This window comes from Lissotriton helveticus, chromosome 5_1 (genome assembly GCF_964261635.1).
Source record: "Lissotriton helveticus chromosome 5_1, aLisHel1.1, whole genome shotgun sequence".
NCBI classification, from domain to species: domain Eukaryota; kingdom Metazoa; phylum Chordata; class Amphibia; order Caudata; family Salamandridae; genus Lissotriton; species Lissotriton helveticus.
In genome coordinates, this window is record NC_136065.1 from 1,620,077,574 (window position 1) to 1,620,097,343 (window position 19,770).

General features: G+C 45.5%; 1 protein-coding gene across 5 annotated transcripts in view; it reads left to right on the forward strand.

The window, feature by feature from the left end:
- Positions 1–19,770, forward strand: part of LOC144755652 (uncharacterized) — a 131,788-nt gene that overhangs the window by 22,033 nt on the left and 89,985 nt on the right. For all 5 annotated transcript variants that reach the window (XM_078644805.1, XM_078644806.1, XM_078644810.1 and 2 more), the window contains one exon: positions 2,787–2,900. In XM_078644805.1, the coding sequence (XP_078500931.1) occupies positions 2,787–2,900 (114 nt within the window). The remainder of the gene's footprint in view (positions 1–2,786; positions 2,901–19,770) is intronic.

The following is a 19,770-nucleotide window of genomic DNA, read 5'->3' on the forward strand; positions in this document are numbered from 1 at the left end:
ATACCTGAGCCACTGTTCCTCGGATCCATAAGACAAGTATCAGGGAAAGATCCTCCTCCTACCTCGCTACCAACACCTGGAGCACCCTGATGACCCACATCAGACTGTCTCCCGTCACTGACCCAATTCAGAAAGGACCTCAAGACCTGGCTCTTCGACTGAACACCATAGCAGAGACGGTTCAGCAGCCCCCCTCGCCCAGCTCCTTGAGACCCTGACTCGGGAGTAGCCGTGCTTTGCAAACCCTGACTGATTGATTGATTGATTGATACTGTGATTGAACTGTAAAAATAAATCCTTTATTCGTGATTATAGTATAATCAGTTACTGAACAATTGAAAACTAATATCCAACGAAACTGTGGGCCTTGGAAGATTTACATTTTCAGTCAAGGGATACTTAACATTTGACAATTTACTTCTTGACTCCTAATTCTATTATTGTGATCTATATAATAATTATTCTGTGGTTTGGAATCTAGTTAACTATAAATCTGTTGTGTCAGGAACCTTGTTGGCTATGTCTTTTTTTTTCTTTTTTCTTTCCAAATTGACTATGCAGATGTGATACATTTATCATGGACTATTTAAACATTATTCAAAAGAAGAACACATGTTTAACTTTTTTGGTCTCATGTACAAAAAGTGTAATGAATTTATTAAAATTGTGATTGACAAGAGTTAATGATGAGCTAAGATTGTTTGACAGGACTAAGCTTTCGTAATACTTCTAAAATGAGACTACATTTGGATGGTAAACAAGATTTACAGTAATTTGTTGTAGTCATAAATTGGGTAACAACATATCAGACAATTGATCCAGTAATTAAAAGTAGTTATTAGCTGCACCCTGGCTTTCCATCTCTTAGATCAGTTCCTTATACCACAACTCAAGTGCTCCGCCAAATACTTCTCAAAATGCTTAAATAAACCTGACAATTGAACAATACAAAAAACAGTGGTTCACGGAGGGGTCATTAGTAAACAATAATATATTTTCTTTAGGCGTGTTTTAGAAAACAAATAGTTAATAGAAACAAGAGAGTTTAAAAGTTGTCCAAAGAAATGGATATTCTTGTTTAAAGGAGCCTTAAGTGGACCATTGTGCTTGTAATCCGCTTCATTAGCTCCAAAATTCAAAATATGCTGCCTCATTTACAAAGCCTGCATACTTCACCCACAATCTCAGTCCGTTATCATTTCCTCGGAAGAAAATAACTTGTTCCACCTGGAAGCAATGTAATTGAGGACTTCACAAGCGCAGACTCAATCATTCACAGTCATAGCAACAAAGTTATGTAACTCACTTCCAGCCAAAATATGTTCTTTACTCCTACATTTTTATCTTTAGAAAACATGTAAAACATTTATTGCAGCTTAACCTGAACTGTTTCTTATGTTATGTTATATGTTTGATTACCATCAACATGCCTAATGAGTATTTGTAATGCCATGCCTCTGCAGTGTGGGGTCCCGCAGGGCTCCGCTTTGAGCCCTACACTCTTCAACATTTACGTGGCCCCACTTGCTAGGCTTGTTAGAACTTTTGGACTGGAAGTTCTCTCGTACGCCGATGACACCCAGATTATGGTCTCCTTGTCCCAATCTGTCGAGACCACGGCCCTAAACTTCCGAAATTGTATGGAAGCAGTGGCAGGCTGGATGGCCTCGAACTTCCTTAAATTAAACGGGGAAAAGACGGAGATCCTGGTCTTTGGTGGAAACAAGGAGATCTGGTCAGATGATTGGTGGCCCCAAACATTGGGAACCTGCCCCCTGCCCTCTACCGCCGCCCGCAACCTGGGAGTCATATTTGACACCTCACTTGCCTTTGACAAGCAAGTAAACAGAACGGTCTCAACCTGCTGCGGGGTCCTAAGGGTTTTAAGAAAACTTACCCACTACCTCTCTTCTGATGCCCGGAAAAGGGTTGCAGTCGCCCTCATATCCTCGCGTCCGGACTACTGCAATGCCTTATATCTTGGCATGAGCAATAAATTACTCCATCGTCTGCAGGTCGTCCAGAACGCGGCAGCGAGATTTGTCGTTAATGCCCCAGACGCTCTTCAGGTACCAGGATTAGGAGAAATCTCCACTGGCTTCCGGTACATGCCAGGATGAAATTTAAAATTCTGACCATCACTCACAAGGCTCTTCATGGTGCGGGAGCTGAAGCTACTAGGACCCTAGTGTCGACCTATGTCCCAGGCAGGGCCCTGCGCTCTGCCGGCCAGAACCTGTTGACTATCCCCCGAGTCGTTAAGGCGAGATGGGGTGGGAGGGCCTTCTCTGCTCTAGCCCCTAGACTCTGGAACGAGCTCCCTTCGGTACTCAGGGGTCAGGAATCTCTTCGGCTCTTCCGAAAGGGCCTTAAAACTCTACTCTTTACTGAAGCCTACTCCTAGGCCTCTATCTCCTGTGTCTTTTCATCTGTACCTGGCTTTATTCCATCATTTGCGCCTTGACGCCTTCGGGCAAAGTAGCGCTTTTACAAATCTCAATTCAATCAATCAATCAATCACTAATACTTCCTCTGGTGCAGAACCTTTATAGTAAGCTGTTAAAATAAATTGAAAGATAAAGTACAGAAATGGCCAGACAAAGTGAGTGAATTGGGGTTTACTCATACGACCATAAAATAAAGTTGTGATGGTTCTAAAAGTTAGGAAGACAAGTCCCCTTCATTGTCTTTTGAAAGAGGCAAGGAACTCCAGACAAGCTGAATCATATGTGGACTAGGCAGACCTCACTAAAGTAAAGGAATTGATTTCTGTCTTTGGTTTACAGGAGGTGTGGCTGTCGACCCCGAGGAGTGCCTGGAAGTCAAAATGGAGACAAACCAATGTCTGAAGAATCGCAAGAACAGTAACAAGAGGCGAAGCTGTGATTATCCAAGCATTGGTAAGGCATTAACGTTGTGAAAAGGCACACACTGAGAAAGAGCTAGTGCAAATGAGGCCAAAAAGTAGAGAGAGCAATGGACACAATGACAGGAGTGAAGACTAGAGAGTCGGAAGATCTAAGGGACTAAGCCTGTAAAAATGAGGAACAGAGGCTATGTGATACAGTTGAGAGAGCACAAAATACTCTTCCTTATTCGGCTTCAGTAATGTGATTCCTGATGGACTGGAAGCAGCCTCATTTCTTTGATTTTTGCAGTCTGCACCAGATGACTTAAACTGTCTATCGCAGACAGCATTGTAACCAATACTTAGATTAGATTAGATTGGGTTTTGGATCTGCCCCATGCTCATGATTGGATGGCGTTCTTGTCCGTTTCAGTTCCCTGCCCCGAATTTGAACTCGTTCTCTCCCTATTCTTGTGTTTGTCCCTACTTTGAAGCATTTAGGTATTACCTCGTGCATTTTGATTGAGAATATCCTTCTGCTGTTGCTGTTATGGAACTACTTTTGTTTTGGCTTTCGTCTATGTGTGCTGTTTGATATTAACCGCTCAACTGATGTGCTTGTCCTGCTCCTCAGTCTCTTCTTCTCTCTTTCATTTACCCCAACTTCACTCTACCCCCCTCACCTCGCCATTCATCTTTTACTGCTCCCGCCTCCCGCCTCCCTCCTTTCACTGTCTCAATACTGCTGTCTCTGATACCAAGCACTACTGTGGCTCCATGTCCTCCCCCAACCTCACTCTCCCTACACACCGCCCACTACCACAGTTGATTTCACCAATGCTTCCACAAATGCACCGGCAGCAACAAAGCCAATAGTGGAGGCCAATTAGCTTGCATGCTGATTCAAAGTGGTGGCCATCTTGGAAGTATGGAAAGTAATGGACAAAGATGGCTTTCCACAGCTATTGACTTTGCAAATACTTGTAATTAGCAATTTTACAAGCATTGGCAACAGTGCATGAACATTTTGAAACATTATTTTCTATATTTCCGAAATGTCCACCATATTGCATCTAGATGCAGCATATTGGTCATCATGGGAGGATAGGAAAAAAATAAAATGAACAATTCAATGCTTGCCATTCTTTGGCAAAGTCACTACCTGCAGTTAATTAACATTGGCAAAACGAGACCCTTGGCTTTAGCAGTGCTTTTCCAAAATTAGAAGTGATAAAAAGCCTATGCCTTATCAAATCAACACCTTCTTAGCTTTCTGTATTAAGAGTAGGTTTCTGACAAATAAACAGTAGGTCTGACTGGTGGATTTGTGGCCAAGGTGTACTTGGGAGTCATTTTAGACCCTAAGCTGTCTTTCGAATATCACACCAGGCAACTCACCTCTGCATGCTTACTCGTTATGAGTTGTCAGAAGAATTCTGCCATTCATTCCTCGGACAGCCAAAATAAAGAAGGGAAGGAGCTCACTAAGATTATACTGTATTCAAAACTGATAAAAAATATGATTGAGAAAGCAGCAAATGACCTACAGAAAGAGGGAATTTAACTATTAACTGAAGAGGAGAAACTGAGAGAAATAGAAGGAATTGATTGGCAAGGAAATAACTTCCTAAGATGTCATGCAGGGTTGGGAAAGAGACAGGTAAAGATAAGGGACCCAGAAGAAGAGGAAGGAACCGCCCTGGGTAACATACAAATAGTAGCAAATAATTCAAACTTAGAAAACTGGTGGGGAAATTGAAGTAAGGTCACGGCCCAGGCGGGTCCTTCATCTAGAGCCCTTGAAATTCAGGGCGAGGATGGATGGCTAGAGGACATAGAATAGGTAGAGGATATGCCACATAGCATAAGATTGGCCTCCTGGAACATAAATGGCCTAGAAGATAACGTTAAACAACAAAATATAAAGGCATTCGGTAAAAACACAGAGATTTTATGTATCCAGGAGACCTGGCTGTGTGGCAGAACCCCGACAATAGATAGCTTCTTCCAGCTAAATAGAATGGCTAAGAAACAGAGGTTTGGCCGTCCTGCGGGGGGGAATAATAAAAGTAAAGTCCACATTTGTAAAGCGCACAATCACCCGTAAGGGTCTCTAGGCGCTGGGGGGCCGTCGGGAAGATTAAGCGAGCTATTGCCCAGAGTCACATGGTGCTGGGCTAACCTGCCGCCGGAGCCGGGGATCGAACCGTGGTCCCCAGATTCCAGCGTCAGTCGCCCTGGCCGCGGCGCCACACCTCTCCCACATAATGACCTTGGTGTCAACAAAAATTATGAAAAACGTGACAAATTACCGTAAAATGTAAATGGCTACTTGTCTGTAGAATAATGTTATCAGGATGTATGGAAAAGAACATGTTATTGCTAATAAATGTATATATGCAATGGGATACTGTAGAGGAATATGCTGCGGAAATGGGGTGATTTACAGAAGACATTGATACAATCTGTGACAAGTATGGTAAGGATGTGATCATGTTAATGGGCGACTTTAATCATAAAATGCATTCCAAAAATGTAGATTGTTGGTTTCAAGAATTACTAGAGGCCTATGAGATACCGCAAGCTATTTTTTGAGACTGCACAACAAGTGCCAAGGATATCCAGTTGGGAAACTTTTTGGGAACAAAACATTTTTTCTCTCTAAATGGAAGATCCCCCTCAGACTGTCCAGCAAAAAAAAGGTTCAAAGTGGGCACTCAAAATTGCCCAATTGACTACGTATTTGTGTCCCCCTGGAGTTTCCAACTAATAACAGGGTTTAGGATTCTAAATAGAGAAGGGAGCGACCATAATATTGTAGTCCTGGAGATTCCAGATGTACAACTAGAACCCGGAACCCAAGGTATGGAACAAAGGACGTATTATCCTAAACGTCGTACAACTAGGTTAACCGAAGAATATATGGCCAAACTAATGCAACTACAACAGAATTTAGATCTGGATGCAGAAAATGGCCAGGGCCTAGACTGGTACGTAGGGAAAATTGAGAAGGTAGTCCAAACCCTCAGTGATGGACTGAGAACTAGCCAAAAAAACCCTAAAGGAAACAATCTAAAAGTGGACAAACAAAGAGGTTGGTTCACAAGGGAATGTCGGGAAAAGAAAAGAGAAGTGAGGAGAATGGCACGACGTAAACTGATAAAAGGTGGGCATGGCAGTGGAAATGCATTAGCATCCCTAAAAAGAGAATATAATATGTTAATCAGGAGGACAAAAGTGGAATTTAAAGAAAGTTGTTGGCAAAAGCTATTAGAGGCCATAGAGGCAAAGAACTTACGACAGTTCTGGAAACTAGTTCATTCAGCAGCAGACCATCAGCCAGCTGGAATGAACTGTGTAGTGGAGGAAGCAGCCTGGGAGGATTACCTTCAGGAATTATATAGCCCGGGGAGTAACCGGGAAGTGAATCAGCACACAGATTGGAGCGGTCTGGTAGCTGATATAAAACTTGACTTCACGGCCTCTATAGTTAAAAAACGATAAAGGGCCTGAAATTAACAAGGGCAGCAGGTCCAGAAAACCTCCCGGCACTGACAATTCAGACTGGTGGGCGGAATTTTTTGCTAATATGTTCAGAGTAATTTTAGATACTGGAAGGATCCCTGAGAATTGGAAAGGGGCAATAATAAGACCAATACATAAGAAAGGCAATGAGCACACACCAAAAAACTACAGGTTAATTAACCTGTTAGACATAGGGGAAAAGGTATTTACTAAGATAGTGCTGGCCAACCTAAAGACTTGGGTAGAAGGGAAGTCAATTATCCCGGTAGAACAGGGGGGATTTAAAGCAGGGCACTCCACGGTGGATCACTGTTATGCCCTTTGGGCACTTGCACGGAAGTCGACGGAACAAACGGGGAACATGTTCTGTTGTTTCGTCGACTTCCGGGCAGCCTTTGATTTGGTGGACCGCGGGAAACTATGGGAATGCCTGACTAAATATGAAATCCCAGCGGGACTACTAGCAATCCTAACAGAATTGCACAGAGAGAACTGGGCGCAAGTAATTAAAGATACTCAAGGGGCACTGACAAGGAAGATTGACATAGCAAACGGGTTAAGACAGGGCTGTGTCCTGGCCCCACTCCTCTTCTCGATTTTTCTAGCAGATCTGCCAGCAGCACAGGAAGTAGAAAGAAGTGCTAGCCCAAGAATGAGTGGCAGGAAGGTGACAAACCTGCTATACGCGGATGACCTAGTAATAATCGACCAAACAGAGCTAGGGCTGCAGAGAAAACTAAATGTTTTTAATGACTACTGTAAGGCCAAACTCTTAGTAGTAAATACGGATAAAACGAAGATTCTGTGTTTTGGTAAAAGGTCGAAAAGTTTTAGCTGGTACCTAGGCAAAACTAAATTGGAAACGTTAAAGGAATATAAATACCTAGGCTTATGGTTCGAAAGCTCCTTAAATTGGGATAGACATATTGAAGCCCAAATGGCAAAAGCATCATCCTCTATTTGTGGGTTGAAAAAATTCAATAGAGATTACGGGGACCGGTCGCATAAACCCATGCTAAAGGCTTATGAAGCAATGATCCCTCCCCAAGTATTGTATGGGATGGAAGTTCTCTACTTCTGTGGCAAAGTGGGTTGGGATCGGGAGGAAGGTAAGGTGTTGAAAATGCTTCTGTCCTTGCCAAAGTCAGCGATGATACAGGCAATTAGACTAGAGACCGGAACAATAGCATGGAGCATTCAGGCTAAAATGGCTGTGGCTGTGTTCTGGAAACGACAATTACAAGAGGAAACCCAGAAGGTGTCCCTTTGGTGCAGTAATGAAATCCGGCATAGCAATCTAAAATGGGCAGTGGAGGCAAAAAGGAAAATAAAGGAGGTAACTGGTAGCTTAAAGGTGAGTTAGTCAGAATCCAGTAGAAATTTCTTTCACCAAAGGCGTACTAAGAGCACAAGCAAGGGAGCAATCAAGACATCGGGACATAGAATACTTGAGAAAGAAAACGTCGGTTCAATGTATGTTAGAAGCATGGGAAAATGATGCATGGTATCCATACTTAGAAACCCTGCCGAACTACGGATTGAGGTGGGAGATTTTGAAAATCCGAATTGGAACTAACCCTTGGCTATTGGAGGGGAGATTAAAAGCAGAAATGCTATATCCTGATGGTCTATGTAAGTGTGGACTGGAGACGAAGTGTGATATCTTGCACATATTGTTGGATTGCCTAACAGGTTTAGGAGTGAGAAAACAGTTCCTACGACCGTTATTTATAAAATATGACATAAATTCCAGAGGGCAAGCTGCTACACTACTAATAAAAATGGAAAACTTGGATACTGCAATTGCACTAGGGAACTATCTGAGAGGTATAATCCGTTTGGCCAGGGAAAAGCTCAAGAAAGTATTGTGACTCATTTTAGTTTAGTTTAGGACATTTATAAAGCGCCTGGTGACGCCAGAGGGCGTGTCCCCGCGCTATGATAAGTGAGCAGTTGCCATCCCCCCTCCCCCAGGAGTTACCTGCTAAAAAGGTGAGTTTTTAATTTTTTCCTAAACAGGGCCTCTGATGGCTCAAGACGCAGGTCTGGGGGCAAGACATTCCAGCATTTGGGAGCAAGGTATCTGAAAGATCTCCCCCCCATCCGTGCCTTCCTAACTCTGGGCACCACCAGTAGTCCCGTCTGTGAGGACCGTAAATTGCGGGTAGGCTCATAGTGGGACACCAAACTCTGGAGCGGCACAGGGGCTTTGCCGCTCAGAATGCGATGGCACGTTGAGAGGGCCTTAAACTCAACTCTCTTCTCCATCGGGAGCCAATGGAGGGCTTGGAGAGCGGGTTTAGAAGGTGACCTTCTCGGGAGTCTAAGCACGAGCCGTGCTGCGGCATTTTGGAGCACCTGGAGACGACCCATGACCTTGCCTGAAGCCCCCAGATAGAGCAGGTTCCCGTAGTCTAAGCGCGAGGTGACCAGGGCGTGCACCAGCGTCCTACGAGCCGAAATGGGAAGCAGATCTAAAACCTTCCTCAAAGTTCTCAGGACACCGAAACACACCCCCGTCATCCGGCCAACCTGCGGGCCAAAGGCAAGGTCCTTGTCAAGCCACATGCCAAGATTCTTGGCCTCCAGACTGGGAGTGGGGGCCTCGCCTAAGCAGGGTGGCCACCACGCAGGCGACCACGCAGAAGGCCCGCCCCCCACCACGATCACCTCGGTCTTGCTACCGTTCAATTTTAAACAGTGTGCGGACATCCAGGCTGCAAGATCTTGCATGCAGTTCCTGAAGATGTCCGCCGCAAGGCCGGGGGAACGAGACAGGGAGACGACCAACTGCGTGTCGTCGGCGTAAGACACCAGGTGGAGACCGTGGCCCTCCGCGATGGCTGCTAAAGGGGAGACGTAGATATTGAATAAGGTCGGGCTCAGGGACGAACCCTGTGGTACGCCCTGGCCCAACTCGATCTCCCTCGAATAGCATTCTCCCATCCTGACTTGGAAGCACCTGTCAGACAGGAAGGACTTGATCCAACCAAGCGCAGCGCCTGTGACCCCACCTTCACTCAGACACTGTAGCAAGATGGTATGTGCTACAGTGTCGAATGCTGCACTTAAGTCGAGTAGGATCAGCGCCATAGTCTGGCCCTCATCCACACCCTGTCGGAGTGCCTCCACCGCCGCAAGAAGTGCAGATTCCGTTGAGTGGCGGGGACGGAAGCCAAATTGCGAGTCGTGGAGTAGCGATGCCTCCTCCACGAACTGCATCAGTTGAGTATTAGCAATTTTCTCCGCTATTTTAGCCATGTAAGGCAAAAGAGAAATGGGGCGGAGATTGTCGAATTTCTCGAAATTCACATTGGCCTTTTTTTGCAGGGGGAGTACAACTGCCCGCTTCCAAGCCTTGGGGACACTCTGGGACAGAAAAGAGGAATCGAGTAGATTGCGAACATAAGGTTCAAGCACCTGCAAGCTACCCTTAAGCCGACTAGGGGTCGTCGGGTCTCTTGGAGAGCCAGATTTAATTGACCCGCAGATACGGATTAGCTCTTCTGTGGGCGGGGTGAAAAAAGAGGTAAGCTGTCGTACTCCCATCTTTTTAACACCCTTCCCCCATGTGGGAGCGTTTAGTGCCTGCCGAGGAAAGGAATTGTAGAGGTGAGTGACCTTGTTAGTGAAAAACTCTGCAACACGGTCACAGCCCTCCACCGTGCAGAGTTTCGAGGGGCATACAGCAGACTTGCCTATGGTGATGGATTTGTAGATTGAAAAGAGCTCTTTAGTGGACTGCTCAGCTCCTTCAATCCTAGCGCAGAAGTACGCCGATTTGCCCTTCCGTAGCAATTTATGGTAGCTACGCCTACAGTTAGTATACTCTGCTTTAGCGGAGGCGGAATATGCTACTCTCCATTGTCTTTCAGCCCTTTTGCACGCTGCTTTTGCCACCCGCATATCAGCATTAAACCAGAGAGCAGATCTTTTTGCTCGGCCCCCCAATTTGGCCGCACCAAGTGGGGCAACCAGATCCAAGGCCTCTGTAATACGTTGGTCTAGGTTGGAGTTGATGTCTACCACACCTATTCCGCCTGGATGACCTTTGGCTTATTACCCACTTTTGCAGGAGACTTTATTAAAGTCCGATGCACGTCTAGTTCAAATGGTATTAACTTTTGTAAATAATAATGATGTTTGTACAGGTTTTTTTTTTAAAGATTGTAAATGCTTATTTTATCAAGTTTAGATGTTTTTAAACATTTTAACTGACTTTTAAATTTGGGAATACGGAAATATATGGGCCTATAGTAGCTAGGGTTTTACTAGAAATGTATAAGTAGAGCAACTTAGAAATGCAAATGTGTGATTTTAGAGATCATTACGTATCATTGTTACCGTTTGGATTGTAAAGTTTTAATTTTATATGAACTCGAAGTTTAAAGACCACGGTCTATATAAACAGATTTCTCTCTCTCTCTCCCTCGGACATCCAAACAACTATTGATTTAATCCCTGTTTAGTAGCAGCCTGGATTATTGCAAAACTTTGTTGGTTGGCCTCCCTTCCTAGTACATAAGCTGTAGTTTATTCAGAATGCATCGGCCAGGCTGCTACTCGATATCCCCGTTCTGTAAGGCCGTGTGCTTTTGTCACAAGGCTGTGTTCCCCCATGGCTCGCACTAATTTCCTATTGTAGATGTTCTCCAAATATTCTCCTCCCAGACTGTTACACTTCTTGACTTTAAACTTGGTAGTTGTTCCCCACCAAGGCTCCTTTGTGTTTTAGCGTGCTCTATAAAGGAAAATCAAATTAAATCAGAATCAAAAAGGCAAACATTGCTCACTGTTTCCAAGCACTAACTCAGAAATATTCAGTTAAATGAATTCTCATTATGCCCTGCAAGCGTATAACCACAGGCACTTGGCTCTGGACTGAGCCAGCAAAGCCTATCATGATACAGCTCCACGTGATGTTCAGTGGTGCTCAGAGGACTGCAAAGAATGCAGCTGCGTGCACCAGGTCATGGGTGAGCAGGCAGCCCTGTGCAAAGCATGAGCCTATGCCCTGACTAACTCCAGGGGCTTCCACGGCCTGGTCTTGATCACATGAGAACTGAACTGTGATATTGGAGGCATGGTTAATCTTTTCTTATGGAAACACTTTCAAAAGTAAAATATTGGTGCTTGCTTTCTCCTTGAATGTAGTCCGTCCTATATAGAGTGCCGTAACTGCAGCTCTGGAAAAAACAACATATTGCTGAACAAACAGCCCGCCAAGTGATTCCTATTGGTTTGGCAGGGGATGCATTAACCTAAGGTGGCAATGACTACCCCATCATGAGGTTCACATGAAGGCCATCTTAGAAGATAGGATTTTCCTCCCAAATAAATGGAACTCACCAACTGGTCTGTATAAATGACTTCTGGTATAACTTCATGTGACTCACAGCTAACAAAGCCAGCACAGTGGTACACCTTTCAGCTATATCACAAGAACATAACAAGTGGCAAGCAAATTTATTGTAGCTCTCGTTGACACATACACCTGCAGTGCCCAAACTTCACTCACACTGTTCTTATGAAAAAGGTAAACACCTGCCAAATGACTTGTGTATAAATGCCATTTCGCACAAGCACTAACTGAAAAATTGCTGACCCAAAGAAACTAGTGACTGAGGGTTGACCCTGATTACAAGGTGCACAGATCCGGGTAACAGTGAAATTGCATGTAATTTTAGCGTTAAAATGCAGTAATTCTGCACTAGTACTATGCAATTATGAGTAAAAACCCCAATACTATATGGGACTTATTGTTTCAATCATGAAAGCGCACACAGAATTCCCAATTATATGGGTTTTTAATGCCTACATATAACACCTTCTCTGAGTAAAACTGGATGTGAAAAAACCGACCAACTCTGAATCGGCAGAGCGAAACTCCAAGCTCTAATTTTGCTGCTCGAGCCTCAGACCTGCGTGTATTTTATTTTGGTGTTTATTATATGAGCTAGGGCTGACCGATAAAGCTTTCTGCCACCAATCCTTAAAAGACCGACAGAGCGAGACATTGTGGATATGCTCTGCCTTTTCTGCAGGAAACACAGCAGAGATCATATAGTCTTCCTGCTTTTTTTAATATTGTTTATTTTCATTTTAGTTGGGTAACAACACATTACAAGGCTTATACTATTGGGGCACACGCAGGTGCAGATGCACAAAAGCACAACGACAACATTGTCAGTTCTTGAAGCGCGCAGGGCAAAACAACAGGACGCAGTTGTATACAGGATTGTTCACTCTCGATCAATGGTACATGAATCACACCTGCTTCCTCTGGAACCACCCAGACCTCCTCGTCCCCAGATGACAATGGCAGTCAGTGCTTCGCAGTATACACAGAGGAGGAAGCCCTATAAACGTCCACCATTTTCTCAGATATCCCCATTAGGCAGGTCCCCGGTACATTTCACCAGATCTTTAGTGGTAAGCAGATAGGAAAGCAGGGGACCCCATATGTTTTTTGGCCTCTTGGTGTTGGGTAGAGTGCAAAAATAGGTGTCTTGTTGTTCCTGACAGTGTCCGATATCAAGAAGCCATTCCCTGACAGTGGGACTCTTGTCCCTACCCCAGGTGCATGCCTTCCATTGTGAAACTAGCAGTAGTGCAATAGTGATGTTGCTGCAAGCTTAACTCTGTATCTCAACTGTGTGGCCCAGAAGCACCACCAGCTGAGACTGTTGAAGTGACAGTTCCACCATCCTCAAGAGGGCCTTGAAGACCCCCACCCAGAAATCATATGTAACCAGGCACTGCCAAGTTAGTTGCATGAAATCCGCATCCCAGGCCCCACAGCGTAGACAGCGAGAGTCGGGTCTCATTCGGAGCCTAAAGAGACCAATTAGTGTACAGTAGAGGTATGCCAAACCTTGAAATGTAGAAGGCGCAATCTGCCATTCGGAGGCAACTGTCCGATGAGCCCACAGCAATAGATCCACATTTTTCAGGGATAGCTCCCCGAAATCTGTTTCCCAAGCAATCCTAGCCTTATGGGTCTCTTTCAGGGTCTCAAAATTTGGTGGGTCAAAGCTCCCCTCTCAAATGGCAATGTGTGGATGTCCCAGCAGATCTGCAGCTGCTTACTAGCCCATGCAAGTGTGATCATATGTGAGCTTAGTGTAAGAAAGAATCGGTTGGTCGGTATTACAGGGACTTTATAAAAAAAGAATAGCCGAGTAATATTACTATTTTCCTTAGGGCAATCTACCCCATTAGCTAGAGGACCAGGTGTCACCATCTCTCCACATCTTCTGTCTTGTACATGGCTACCCAGTAGTTCTCGGACAAAACTCATTTTTATCTTGGCTAATGCAAACACCCAGGTATTTCAGTGATGAGCTGCATCAAGGAATGGGGTACTCCAGTGTGGTCTCCAGCGTGCCGGAGGCAAGAGGGAAGATGGTCAATTTGTTCCAGTTAATGGTAATGCCCAATGGCACTCTAGACAATGAAAATTCACTGATAACCGGACTGAGATTATGGGCAGGGTCGCAGATGTATACTGTCACATCTTCAGCATGGAGTGAAATGAGAAGGTTGCAAGACCTGAAGTTTAGTCTGCTTTGATCATGCATTTGCCACACTGTGCAGCAAGGGGCTTAGAAGCTATGGCATATAACAGTGATGAAAAGGGTCATCTCTGTCTGGTTCCCCTGCTCAAAAGTATGGGATCTGACATTAGTCCATTCAATTTCACCCTAGCAATGGTGTCCGTGTAAAGTAGCTTTAATCCAATTTATGTATTTGCGGGAAGGCCCATCCTCCCAAGAACAGCAGATGGAAAGGACCACTCCAAGGAGTCAAACGCCTTAGTGGCATTCAACTGGTGTATAAGGTCAAAGAGGGTATGGATGTTGTGATAGGTAGACCGGTTGGGGATAAACCCACCTCATTGGCAGTAACCCATAAGGGGTGCCAATGCATATGAAGCAGACCTACTGGCTTTGTCACCACATTAATAGAATCAGCAACATGTAATTTTTTAACCTGATAACGCCATCAAAATCAGTAAATTCTGTATTATTAATTAATGACATTCATTATAATGATGAACGTTCACTGTTCAACATCCATATTGTCAATAAAGCTTTTACATTCATAATAGCCTGTGTTTCTGAGTTTTTGCTCACAATCAACAGGCAACAAAATGGAATCCTAGGACCAACCACAAGGAGCAGCTCAGGGAGCTTTCTATGTAAATGAAACCTCTCCCAGGGTCATGTATGCTTCTCCCTGATAGAGTTAGGGTGTCATATACCAATTACCTTCCCTCTGGGCAGCTGAACATCAGGCAGCCCCCAACAGTACTGGGACATATCGTTGGTGTCTTCCCAGCCCCTCCTTAGGGCAGCACAAGACAATATGAAAATGAGTCCATGTGGGGCATTATAAGGGGCTCCCATGACGGAGTTATACATAAATAATTAGTGGGTTTGCCCGCTTTGCTAGGGCTTCTGCTGCCTCTCCCCACAAGATTTTTTCTTGTGATTTTTTTTTTTTACTTTGTGGGGGAAGGGAGAGACCCACAGGCCCGCGGTCCCAGCCGGCTTCCTACGTGCAGCTGTACTGCATGGGACTGGCATCTTATTTTCTGCTCCTGTCATGCAGGAGCAGCTACTCTTTTGCTCCTGCATTACCCCCTACAAATGGGGAGCATGGGCAGGGAGTCCAGAGCTTGGGATGCCTCACACACCACCCCTGCAAAGTCAAGGACACGGGAGTGGGCAGCACAACCAACCAGGCCTCTCTACGGCTCCCATTATGAAGTTGAAAGCTAATCATGAAGCTGCAATATGGAATGGAATGGAATGGAATAGGATTTAAAGAGCGCGTGGTTACCCGTAGACGTCCCAGCGCTAAGAGAAGAAATTAGACCAGAGCTAGCGGAAGTGGTGGAACCTTTAAGGGAAAAGGAAGGTTTTCAACAGCTTGCGAAACTTCTGAAGGCTGGGTTCAGTGCGAATCTTGAGGGGGAGGGAGTTCCAAAGCTTTGCGGCATTAACGGAGAAACAACGTCCTCCTGTTCGAGCCTTCTTTACTCTGGGGACATTAGCGAGGTACAGGTGGTTGGATCTAAGTGCCCTATTAGCTTTATAGGGGCTGACCAAGATTTTCAAAATGGGGGGGGGCCTTGCCCAGTAAGCATTTGTGCATAATGCACAGCGATTTGAATTTGACTCTCTCCCATATTGGCAGCCAATGGAGACATCTGAGGGCGGATTTGGCTGATAGCTTGGTTGAAGATCCAGTTAGCAGTCTCGCTGCCGAGTTCTGGATATCTTGTAGTTTATTTATAGTGGCTTCTGGAGCACCTAAGTGTAGAGCGTTGCTATAATCCAACCTGGAGAGGATCAAACCCTGCACAAGAAGTCTCCTAGAGTGGGGAGGTAGGAGAGGCACAATTTTCCATACAGTGCGGAGTAGGCCAAAACACACCCCGGCCGTTTTCTTGGCTTGGGTTTTGAGTGAAAGATCTTGGTCAAGCCATGCCCCAAGACTTTTGATTTCATTTTTTGGTGTTGGAATTGGTCCTAGGTATGTGGGCCACATAGAGCTAAACACAGATGTGGTGCTATGGCCTAATAGCATTAGCTCTGTTTTGTCTCCATTTACTTCTGACAAACAGGACCGTAGGTTCTCGGAGCAGTGGTCAGATTGATTGAGTGAAACGACCAGTTGTATATCGTCAGCATAGGTGACTAATTTAATCCCAAAGGGGGTGACGATATCTTCCAGTGGGGTCATATGTGCGTTGAAAAGTGTCGGGCTCAAAGACGAGCCCTGTGGTACACCACACTGGAGAGGGGTCGATTTAGATCAAGTGTTGCCTTCCAAGACTTGAAAGGTTCTGGAGTGTAAGAAGGATTCTAACCATGCCAGGGCAGAGCCCGTGATCCCTCGGTTGCTGAGGCGTTTGATATGGATACAGTGGTCCACCGTATCAAAGGCCGCACTTAGATCCAGGAGGATCACTGCCGCTGATCCTCCTGAGTCCAAGGTCTGCCTCGCCTCTTCAACCACAACTATAAGGGCGGTGTCAGTACCCTGACCAGGGCGAAAGCCTGTCTAGGACCTGGCCAACCGCTCACCCGCTTCTAAAAAAGCAGACATTTGCTGGTTGGCGAGTTTCTCCGCGATCTTACTGATCCCTGGCAGTAACGAGATAGGTCGATAGTTAGCCATCTCTGAAGGATCCAGCTGTGGTTTCTTTAGTAAGGCTTTCACAGTAGCCTTCTTCCAACTGGGCAGAACAATACCCTGGGAAAAGGAGGAGTTAATTAAGTCCGTGGCTAAGGGGGTGATGGTTGCAGACACCAATTTCATGATATGCATTGGTGCCGGGTCTCCCGGGGATATAAAGTCTAAGACATAGGTTAAAAATAAAACCAGAAAGCAATTATAGATAGAATATGGGAATCAAGATAACGAGGATCGTAGTACCCAACCCAATGATTAATTATATATCCTCAGGGTAGGACAAGTTGGATTGAAAGGGTGTGTTGGTGTGACTATGTGGTGACAGCCAGCATGAGTGATTCAAATAACACTGAGCTTTTATATGGGATTATGCCAATCCTAATATGCCACATCAGCCCTCCAAAACTGTGCCAATCCTCATTCTCTGACACTCCAGAATGGTGACGTAACGTTTTCTCTAGAAGGAGCTCCTCTGATAGCCTCAGTTCCATCCCTAGCGGGCTTCACAGCCAGATTCCTTCGCACCAAACTTAAACAAGCATTTACAATGCAACGGTCTCGCCTTTGCAAAAGTTAGAGCTATTGGCATTGTAAATGACAACATTTTAATTTTATGTGTTGGTTTTGAAAGCAGATAAATAAATGGCATTGTCATTTACAATGCCAATAGCTTAATCCTTCGCAAATGCCCCACACAAACACACAGATCCACACACACAGAGCCCCACATACAAACAGAGCCCCACATACAAACAGAGCCCCACACACAAACAGAGCCCCACACACAAACAGAGCCCCACACACAAACAGAGCCCCACACACACACAGAGCCCCCCACACAGCCCCCCACACACACACAGTGACCCCCACACACACTCACACAAAACTGGGTCTCTCCTACCTAGGAGGTGGGATTGTCTTTCCAAGGTACGTCTACCACATCTCATCTTTCCTTTATAAAGACACTGCAGACCTGCGATGTTATGGTTAATGAACTGCTAGCGAATGAATGAGTCCCGTTGCTACTGTACATGCTGTACTAATGGAAGATACACCCCTGAGTGGGGGGGCTTAGGGGATTGCATTGGAAACAGAATCAGCTTCACAGTTGTAATTAAGAACTTGGACCTGAGAAATGTGCAGCTGAAAAGACAACAGTGCGGGAGTTCGGGACAATGGACTTTAAATAAACCTCAGCGTGTGTAAGATAGCGCGGTTGGCTAAGCCCCCACTGCTGTGATCTTGTACATTCTGGTTTGACTGAGATAGTTTTTGTGATTGGTTTGGAGTAATGGTAATCAAGAACAACCAGTATTTATAGCGCCTTTAACTTACAAGCAGATGTGACATGTCTATAGTAATGGTTTGTTTCACAGCACTCACTCTGAAACTGAGCCTGTCTGTTAGAAATGAAACTGTTCTTGGCATCGGAACCGACTTTCGGCTACCAAGAATGTTTACGGAGGTATTATTGTGTGTATGGGGAGGTGGGGTTGATGGTGGGGAGTTCACAACGAGCTGTATTCCAGTGCCGAAATACTTGTTCTCATTTGCTCTAGGTTTGCCCATGGAACACAGCGCACTGAAAATACAAAACGTAGTGCTGGTAGGCGCTATGAGCTCTCAGGCCCCTCAGGCATCCACTAAGAGGTTTTAGGAACTATATAGCTCAAGGGCACTGTGTGCGCCTATGGTTGTCATTTGTAACCTCAATGGTTCGAAGCAGACTCTGCCTTTCATCCTTCTCAGGTCAATGAAATGAGAACACTTGAGGTTGGTAATTGTTACTTCTGTTCTGATGACGCTGATACCCGGAACATTATTACTGTTGGGAAATGCAATTTATTTCTGTTTAAAGGCAGGAGTTGAGATGCATCTCGCAATCACCCCCACCCCCCACACACACACCACAATGCAGGAGGTGGGCAGAGAGAGTGTTATCTTCTGATGTCGCACGTCAGTAACAAGGACGGAGGGCTCTGTGATACCATGCAGTGCCTGCCCCTCTCTCCACTGCTCCCCCCTGCCCCCACCCTCGCTCCACCACCACCACCCTCCTTTCCCTGGCACCTTTGCTTATCCTTACAAACACTCCTGCTCTGGCCTATTCGAAATGGGAGGGGACAGGGGCTGCAACGTCTTCTAGCTGACTAGACAGCTCTGCATGTTTGCGCTCCTGTTGTGGAGATCTGTGCACAGTGGAATTAGCTTTGTATCTCCCTTGACTAGATTATTCTGTCATCCTTCTGAAGTGGATACAATGAGACCTTTTACGACTGCGTGTGGTTTTATGAATCTGCAAGACTTCCGTGCAGGCGATATAAAGGACACTGGCATATTGTGGACCAACTTCACACCCCAGAGGCAAAGGCTGCCCTGATCGGGAGATGGAACCACAGACTTCCCATCGGGACCCAACGCTGGGTTCGCCCGGAGACGGCACAGCTGGCAAAGGGACCTGGTGTCCTGGGTGACGCCTTTGTCCGGCCCAAGATTCGCATCCATAAACAAGGTCGGATTGGGACAGAAGACAGCGGGCACCAAAATAAACATGCCTCTCTGTTAGTGAATCACACAGCTTAAAAAAGTGACCAAAAGTTGCCCAAGTGCTCGAATTGGGGCAGTTTTAAATCTATAAAGACACGCTACTTCGGTGTTTTTGCAAAGTAGGGGAGAATGTCTGAATGTGTGCTTTCTGTAGGAAATATGTGCAGTAATAGCAAACAAATGAACAGCAAACCCCGCCAACAGACCCTAAAACAGGACCACAAACAGCAAAAAAAATACTGCTCTGTCAGACCAGCCCTCTGGCACAATTTGACACTGCCAACCACATTCTTTAGGCTGAGATTTTTTTAGACCCATTTGCCTAGTGATAAAAACACAACCGCACGCCACACACCGCAAGGAGGTGTCTGATAGAGACAGCCAAAGTTTACTGCGTGACACTTGTCCGCTAGCGTATGTTGGTGAAACTACATAAAACTGTGCGCACCGGACACTGTTCGCGCCGCATCTTCAAGGCGACTTCCCAAAAAACTCCAAAGAGGAACTTCTTGTCAACGGAGCCACCATCTTCACACCAAGACACTCATAGACAGCTGACCGCAGGCTTAGGCACATCACAAGCTCAATGAACTCTTGGCGCTGAAATAAGCAGGCGCTTGTTAGTAATGCCGAACGGGACTGCGGGC